Source organism: Ischnura elegans, chromosome 13 (assembly GCF_921293095.1).
Source record: "Ischnura elegans chromosome 13, ioIscEleg1.1, whole genome shotgun sequence".
Lineage (NCBI taxonomy): Eukaryota > Metazoa > Arthropoda > Insecta > Odonata > Coenagrionidae > Ischnura > Ischnura elegans.
This window is the reverse complement of record NC_060258.1, coordinates 14,149,213-14,158,896: the sequence shown is the minus strand read 5'-3', so window position 1 is coordinate 14,158,896 and position 9,684 is coordinate 14,149,213. Positions and strand designations below refer to the sequence as shown.

Here is a 9,684-nt window from a genome sequence, read left to right as displayed (position 1 = left end):
ACCTAGGTTTCGGAGCGTGGCAATTCTTGGTGGTGATATGGGTAGACAGGTAAAGATCTACTCGCCTTAGGCACCTGGGAAGCTCTTTGAAGACTGTCTAAAATCGTTTTCTTTGGAAATGAGTTCCAATTCACCACTATGGGGGAACAGGAGTGGGAGGGAGGTGAGATATCGCGCTGTGGGATCCTCTGTGTAGGAGTTCGAGAGGCTGGAGCAGGAGGGGGAGCAGAGAGTGCAACGTCAGTTTTATTGATGTGTGGAGGAGGACTGGCAGACGGAGGATTCGCGGTATGTAGCGGTAAAGATATTTCGTTTTTAGAAAAGGAATAGAAGAGGGAGGACAGTTTCCTCAGTGCTTTTTGACGCCTCACAGTGAGGGAATTAAGAGCAGAAAGAAGCCTTTTGTGGACGATAGAGAGCGACTGTGAGCTGCAGAGATTGATTACATTAAATAGAGATTAAATATGGGATTTGTATTGTGAAACCAGGGTATTGTATTGGAAAAGGACTCAATAGCGCATGTTGATTGATAGTTTGTATCTTAAAGAATGGAAAAAAGGAAAGAATTGGAGATAGGCCGGATAGTGGAAGCTTAATGTTAAGTCCTTTAGGAATTATTTCTAAGGAAAGGCAGTAAGAAAAATTGCTCGTGACAAGTGAGGTAGGCAAGGTAGGCAAGACTCGTGACAGAGGTAGGCAAGTGTACTAAGATTGAAACACTCATTGAAATCCAGATTGTGGGAAAAAGTGAATAAATGGAAATGAAGCACTTGAAGGACAGTGCCAAGAAATGCATAAAAAACCGATTGAATACCTCAAAATGCACGTTTTGCCTAATTTTTAGGCGTTAGTAACAAAACAAATTTTAACAACAATTTTAGCAACAATTTTTCAATAGATTTATAAGAAGATAATTATTAAATGTGAATCATAAGAATCAAAGGTTTAATAAGACATTGAACCATTTTTTATCGACTATTTAAATTTTTACTAATTAAACCGTTCAAAACTGTGATTGTCATTATACTTACCAATACATGTTCCCGATTAGATCAGCCAGCATAGGCCCAAATATAAACACGAGTGTTAGACCAAAGTATATGTAGTTGGCTTCGTGGCAGTGTTTATAGGCCACGTAACAATCAGAGATTACATCCAGCAGGTAAAGGAAGGGGAACAGCATCAGCAGGAAAACCTAATGGAATAAAAACATCGAAACAATAGAAAGAGCTTTCATACTCTGCACATGCAAGCTTATCCATGTCACACATCTATTTCATGCACGTGAGTACCTGGTTCAATATTTGCGTGTGGTACAGTCACAAACATTAAAAGATTAACGGAGTTTTCAACTACATTTTTTTTAAATTGAGCTAAATTGTAGATTATTAAAACATGTCATCTTAGCAAGTAACAAGGAGTTTAAAATTCTTATAATAACTTCATTGTACATATATCACGTATGCATTGCAGTTGAAAGCAATACGATAGATTTGACCACCAATTCTCAAGTTCAAGGACGTGCCAATCATCGCAGCAGAAATGTACTCAGGTATTTCATAAATCCTCTTTCACATCGCAGCATTAACATAATACTCTTTGCCCCGATCATTAAAAATGCCATTCAGAGGGTATCATTTTTGTTAAATTTTAAAGTTCTCCGTGAAAATAAACTCTTATGGAATAAGTGAGTTGCTTGAGGAATCATTCTTTCAGAGGATTGTTTCAATGCTTATATGCATTCAGTGTGTATTACTCTGGTCCTGTATTTTACAATGCAAAGACCAGAGCTGAATAAATATTATTGTCATAAGTATAATTATTAAATGTGAAAAAATCATGGTTTAAAAATCAGTTGGTTTATTTGTTGGGGTCTGAGGAAAGAGCCGAAGGCGTGATGGCTGAATTGAAATTAATATCTCTAAGTATACTTTTGATGAAAAATTTCCCTAAAAATGGAATAACTCCACTGACGCAAGATATTTTTACAAAAGAAAGCTGCATTCTTCAAAAGCGACTATGAGGTTAAAAAGAAGGCTGGAAGCCGCTATGTACTCGGAGGCTGCACGCTAGTCTAATATTCCTTTAAGAATAAGAACAGATATCATACAGAGCGATACAGAATATGCATCAGAATCCCACCATATTTCCAGACATCAACTGAAATTATAAATAAAGAGAGATATTTTACGGGACGAATAGGTCTGGAAATTTATTTTGTCCTTGCTTTGAGTACTTAAAAAAGTTCTAGGCGGAACTTCGTTTGCGCATTTACTTTTTATATGAAACCGACTGCATTCTTACCACCCCAAACAAATGCCTAACCTTGCTTATGACACATTATACCTACATCTGCGCACTAGATGTAGACGTGAAGCTTCCGGACAAAAGAAGAAACTATCGACTGAAAATTGAATCTGTCACTGAAATTTAATAGATAGCCATTCATTTTTCCCTTATTATACCCTAATTTATTCTGCATCAAGAAAACATGCCAGTGAATTGGAAAATTTGATGACGGAATGGACAGTGAGGCAAGGAAGCTTAGTAAGCAAAGTGATCCATTGCCATCTATCCTGGTAGCGCTAAACTCAACCACATCAAAAAAAAACAAGAAACATATGCTATACTAGGAACGACTAGAATCACAGATGAAACAACATATGAAACAAACCGGATATCGATTCAATCAACGTAACAGAAAAATGCGAACATCGTTTCTGCTACTGTGCCATGAAGCCAAAAGTATTTCTCATAGTTAGTATCTGTAAAAAAAGCAATGTACCCGAATTTGAGGAATTCTAGTGTCTTAATGAAGCAATCAATTTCAATCCAACAAAGAGCATAAGGAGGAGAACTTATTTCTGCCTTTGATTATTTGCTATTAAAAATATTCGCTTCGTATTATTTCCTTTACTTAAGTTTTACTAAAAAGTACCCGTTTTTTGTGCGTTACATCAAGTTGCCCGAATTACAGCGCTTAGTAATCCCTCAGTTTTCGATTCAATAACTTGGAATTTTGATATGATGAATCCAAATGTATTATCAACAATGTGGAGAAAACAAATTGCTATTACCACTGAAGTCGATCGGTTTGTTCTAAAGAACGGAAATATTTGCTTACTTAGAAACCAAAGAGTCAATTGAAAATTGATTGGTACCATTGTGTGTCGCAGAATGTAAGTGATGAATTATTTAGATCATGCAAGTTAAACGTCAGCAGTATATTCAGTATCGTTTTATGTTTATTCTTGTTTTGAGCCCTGGTTGTCGCTTTTGATCTGCCTACCGAGACAGGCGAAAACAAAGCAACATATAAGAGAGAGTCTCTGAAAGCCGCACGCAGTTGCCATATCGTGCATTGTGACGCACGGTACCCTAGCAGTTCATGAATCATCCACTTGTTGATTCCGCCGAGTTTGCGGCAACCACGCGCCTCTTTTCTCCTCCCTCTTCCACGACGGATATGGCGGTACGTGTATAGAAACAGCCAGATAAATATTAAGCAATATCGACTTAGAAATAAAAAGCGATTGCGATATTTGATTAAAATGTCATAAGCAGCTGTCTTCAATTCATTCCAAATTACTTTCGAAGTTAGTAGAGATTTGCGTTGTTTACTGATAATCATTCAATTATCGTGGTATAAAACAATTTGTTTTCTACAAACTGTAAATAATACGTGCATAATTACTTACACGTGAATTTTCGGGTACTGTTCTTATCCTCGCCCCAACCACTGCTATCATGGCCTCTTCGTATTGTACTGGTCCCATAAAAAAATCCCTCCCGACTCACTGGATTTCCCGCGGGATTTATAATAAGATGAATGATCCGGATGCCCGTAGGCACGACTAATATTCTTAATCAACTGCCTCGGCTTGTAGTGACTGGGCAATTGAATAACGAGTGATGTCCCCTGGAATCAGACTTTTAATTCGATTAAAAGGACATGATTAGGGTTTACCCGGGTTCCGAGATGATCGCGTTAGCGTCTCAAGAAATGCGCTCAAAGAATGAGAAATGCTGGCCTTTGAATCATGAAAAATATTATGATTTTTACGATAACATTTAATGAACTCCAAAACTTAAGATTCATCGTCGTCACCCATATCACCCACTTCCTACACACACGGCTTCACCTCAAAATACCTTAAAAATCACAGGTTGTCTCCGAAAAATGCACTTTAGATCACTCGTCGTCTCCTTGTCAATTGTCTTTCGATTCTTACGCTGTGTTCTGGGTTTTTTCGATGTGTAGGCATTTCGAAATTTTCGTATTTTTTAAAGATCGTGACTTCGAATTTATGCTAGTGAAAAATCCAGCTGAGGACTCATTTTGAGTCGCGAGGGACGTCTTGGCGGAGGGCCTAACCAATCAGCACGTTCTCACGTCAAAGTGGCGTCCTATTAGCGAATTCCTCCTGGTTTTCTCGCTCATTAGTATCCAATATGGAGGACATTATGCCTCATTGTATTTTTGGGGAAAGTGAGTTTTGAGTGGGTCCACTCGTTAGGGACTAAGTAGTAGGGTATGGGGTAGGGTGGTGCGAAAACTCAAGTAACAAATTTCGCGTCGCTATAGTGCGGAAAAGTTGCGACACGTTAATACGAGAAAAACAAAAAAGAGTTATTAAAATCGGACGTCATCTTCCGATTCCCTAAAGCAAATGAAAAAAGGACAAAAATAAAAAAAATGTTTTTTCTTCGTTGTAAAAAAATAAAATTTAATTAATATCTTTAAATGCTATAGCAAAAAATTTTTGTGAAGTTTTAATTAGCCCTTTAGATCGAAAATTACAATAAAACTGGCCACTAGAATTGAAAGGCAGAATTTCACTTTAAAAAGGCAGCATGTTAACTCCATTGAAACCGAAATTGAAGATGTTGAAGTTTTAAATGACGCAACGCAAAGTTTAACAATCAAAGAGAAATTTGTTGACCAGGCAAATTGCATGCCTAATACATCAAAAAATATAAATCACCATGGCAAATGAGGGTAAAATTGTAAACTACAGCTTTTCATTGTGTTCAATACGGGGTGTTTCACCGTACAGCCTCTGCTATAGTATCAAGTGGACCTGTAGACATTTGTGTTATAACTGAATAATATACTTCTAAGTTCATTGACTGATGTAGAATTAGACGGGGAAAGAGAAATATTATTATCGACTTTAAGCTAATCTATCTTGATTTAGGTGAGCTACATGGTTATACTTTGACGGAAGGATATACAATACACTAGTAATGGAAATAATTGAATCGAAAGAGTACTGCCTGACAGTTAAAGCGGAGCACCATTCTCTAATAAAAGAACCGGATTTGGTGTTTTTGAGTCATGTTTTTCCAAGCTCCGGGTGTGCCAAATATATAGTGGTCTCCATATTATCTTATCTCTCTGATCAAGGAGTATCATTGGAGTACTTAGAGTTATTTTTCTGTGATGGCACGAACATCAACATTGGATGGAAAGGTTGCACTATTAGAAAGTTCGTGTAACCCATTGGACACCTGCTGCAGTGGGCAGTTTGTTTGCTTCATTTTATTGAATTACTTTTGTCATATTTTTCAGTATTTAGATGGTGAAACAAGTGGCCAAAAATCATTTAGCGGGCTAATCCGACTAATCTGAATGGTTATGGAAAGCTTTCAATGCCGTATTTCCATACAATTGAATGTGAAATTCTACAAGTTGATAGATAAATGTTGAGCAAGGACAAAAAATACTTTAATGACATTAGTGAAGCAATCACAAGTGGTGACTTTACAAATGACTTAGCAAACCGTGATCCTGGACCAATTTCACATGCTAGATGAATCGTGCGAACAAAGCAATAGAAACCTCTCGATAAATACCTGAATATTAAAAGAAAGTAGTTTACCCTGCTATTGAACTTTGATCACACATTGATGGCGACGGTCGATTTAGTACAGAAGGCACATTAGAGAGCTAGGGCTAAAAAGAGTATTTAAGGCTGACAGACTTAAGCAAAAGGCAAACCTATTGTAAACTTCATATATTCTATAGGGCTGTATTCTAGGGCTATATTCAAATAAATGTCCATTATGCCAGACTTCACTACTAAATCGTAGTACAAAGTAGTTTTCAAAAGCTAAAATTTAAAAGGAGGATAAGAAATGTAAATATTGTAAATAGCAGTAACCTTAATTGGTTGGATGGATGGAGGGTGTGGGTGGAACTCAAAGTGCAGCCACCTCTCCACGGTAAGTTCTGGGTTCTTTAAGTATAATTAAATCATATATAAAAAAGGAAGAGCTGCATAATCAAACATTTATTTTAGATTAAAATGTTACCTTAAGTAATTATTACACGACTCTGAAAAACCGGCCAAATTGTAAAATTTATACATTTTTAATGATCTGCTGCGATCGGTAATAACAGTTTAAAACCATAAATATGCATATATTAATAATAACCTATGCTATTGTAATCATTTTTTGCTAAGGCGCTAAATGATATCAATTTTATTTCATTTTTTTACAACCAAAAGAAAAACAATTTTTTTCATTTTTGTCATTTTTTTCAGGTGCTTTGCGGGATCGGAAGAAGACGTCCGATTTTATAAATTCTTTTTTTTCTTGTACTAACGTATCGCAACTTTTCCACACTGCAGCGACTCGAAATTTCTAACTTGAGTTTTTTTTCGCACCACCTTAGTATGGGGGGATCTTGGTTCGATCGTCTGTGCACTGCTGCTTTGGCAGTTGGATTGGCCGGGGCTCCCGGTGTGTCCTCCATAGCTTTCTCCTTATCCAGTTACGTGTACGTTTAGTGAGTCCTCAACGACGCCTCTTCAACATTCTCAAGTCAATAATCCGATCGTCAACCGATTATGCATCTCCCGCGATCCGCAAAATTGCCGGACTCAAGGACAAAGGGTACCAATCCGCGATAAGTTTTATTTCCGGAGACAGCAAGCTCAAACCGGACTGAAAGAAGATTAGTCGAAGAAACCCAAAATGGCAACGAGCTACGAGAGGACCAAGTTGACAAAACCATAGAAATGGCATTGATTCAAACCGATCACTGTGACAAACAGGCACCTACTCAGGACGAATCTCTTTTCGTAACTTTTAAAGCCACGACGAACAGGCGGAAGAGAATACGTAAAGAGGACACAGTGGTACCCGAAATAGCAATCAACAATACATTTAATCCATTTACGAGAGTTTCGAATCAAAACAACAACGAAGCCATAAGGCAAGGGCGTACCCAGGATCATAACTGGGGGGGGGGAGGTAAGCCATGACCCAGGGTGGAGCAAACCATGGTCTAGGGGAGGGGAGGCAAGCCATGGAATTCATGAGATTATTTCCTTGAAAGAGTAGTTTTATTTTCGTTACATATCATGTACTAATTTTCATTTTCATTTTTCATTTTTCGTGCGTTTCAAGAAAATTTGTTGAATACTTCAGCTTCATTTCAGTACTGATTTTGCTTAGGGACTTTTGCAATTTTTGCTTCTGGGGGAGAAGCTGCCTCCCCTGCCCCTCACTTGGTACGCCCATGCAATAAGGTTATGTTTAAACAATTACGATGAATAAAAAGCGTCCTGCTACTGTTTTATACGGCATACAGGGTGTGTCCTGAAAGTAGTAGGACTGATTTTTTCCCACACACGCGGACGGTCGGACGGGAGTTTTCTGGGTTGTAGGTGGTGGAAGGGACTCTAACAAAGCGGTGCGAACACGCGGCAGTCGGCTCTGAGCTCTTGCGGAGTGTGAATCGTATTTCTTCCACACCTCTGTCAAGTGACCTCGTCACGGTGTGTCATGGAACGTTTGGTGGAGCAGCGTTACGCAGTGAAATTCTGCGTTAAACTCGAGAAAAGCGGCAAGGAGACCATGAACTCACCAAGGCAGCTTACGGGGATAGTGCCATGAGCAGAACAACCGCTCAACGTTTGAATACGACCCAGAAACGAAGCGGCAAAGTGCAGAATGGCACACAGCGACATCGCCGAAACCCAAAAAAGCTCGCATGTCCAAATCGAAGCAAAAATCCATGCTCATGTGCTTCTTCGATTCGAAAGGTGTCATCCACAGTGAGTTTGTGCCACCAGGGCAAACCGTTAATGCAGCTTTTTACGTGCAAGTACTGGAAAGACTGCGAAAACGCATCTTTCGCGTCCGACCAGCCATCGCCGCTTCGTGGATCCTTCATCATGACAATGCGCCGGCCCACACCGCGTTCATTGTCGTTGACTAACTGGCGAAACACGGCGTGGAAACCCACCCTAAAGCCCGGATATTGCCCCCCGGACTTCTTTCTCTTTCCCAAGCTCAAGACCCCTCTGAAAGGGCGTCACCACGGGTCGGTGGAAGCTCTCCAAAAGGCCGTGACGCACGCTGTAAAGGACATCCCGGAGTCAGCCTTCCAGGAAGCGTATGCTGGGTGGAAAACTCGCTGGCAGCGTTGTGTCGATGCCCAAGGGGGCTACTTTGAAGATTTTTGAAGCGATGTACCTATATGAGAAATACATTTTTTGTTCTCGACTCAGTCCTACTACTTTCAGGACACACCCTGTACATTATACGACGAGCCTAATTCAAAAGATCGAATTGATCGACAAAAACTTCTTTATCAAGAAAATAAATAACGGGTCACAACTTCAACTCGAGACAAAATACGACTACAATATAGTTAAACGGTTTTTAGAGGAAAGTGGCACAAAGAATCACGAGTGGTCATATTTTAGTGAAAAATACTAGGAAATATCATCTACGGACACGAAAACATTATGGATTATGATTAAATCCTGGAAAAATTTACAACGCAAGGCATCCCATGCTTGGCAGTAATAGTTTCAGACAAATCAAGGGCTGACGCATTTCAGTCCAAAAGCAACCAGGATTTGATCTGAAGAAACTAGAGGACATTAAGTATGTGTGAAAATATCCTATCACAATTAATACATGCAGGAACAAAGGTACACAAAGTTTCTACCGATGTAATAGATACGGGAACGGCTGACGCAACTGCATGAAATACTTCTCTGTGTAGATAATCACGCGTCAGGGTTGGAAGAATGCTATGAATACAAGAAGGCAGGGAAGCGCATCAATTCTTTTCGAGATAATAAAATGAAAAACATCAAGATAACTATGTCCCGGCTCCACATAAATAAACGTCTGGAAGAATAGACGCCATACATGCGAGGTTGCCCAAAGAGCACAATTCACTCAAGTTTAGAATAAACGTAGGCAAGGCAATATCCCTACACAAGATTATGAGCAGGCACACAACCAGAATAAAGGCAATTACGTATAAAACGGAGATAACCACATGTAAGACAAAGTAGCAACGAGGCAGAACAAAGCCATTATCAAATTACTGCTGATTTAATGCCAACCGTGACGACACTGACACAGGTGATGCAGCAACAAATTCAAATGGTACAGGAGTTTATGAACAAGATAATGCAAATTTTAAACTACAAAATTAGCTGTGGATAATGAACCCGTACAGAATAAATCACTAGCCAGAGCCTTTTGGAATGCAAACGACGGAATAAAAAAATAAAATACCCGAACTTAAAATGTTTCTGGATAGGTATCATGTACATATTTATTCTATTTCAGAGAAAATCTCAAAGACGATACATGTATCAGCATATACTGCTATATCGGCTACAGACGTGACAATGACAATGCCCACAGGAG

The 9,684-nt window shown here is 39.0% G+C and overlaps 1 protein-coding gene across 1 annotated transcript in view; it reads right to left on the bottom strand.

Moving 5' to 3' along the window:
- Window positions 1-1,027: 1,027 nt before the first annotated feature.
- Window positions 1,028-9,684, bottom strand: part of LOC124170032 — a 105,051-nt gene continuing 96,394 nt past the window's right edge. Inside the window, exon 9 of the mRNA XM_046548717.1 lies at window positions 1,028-1,195. Within this exon, the coding sequence (XP_046404673.1) occupies window positions 1,028-1,195 (168 nt within the window). The remainder of the gene's footprint in view (window positions 1,196-9,684) is intronic.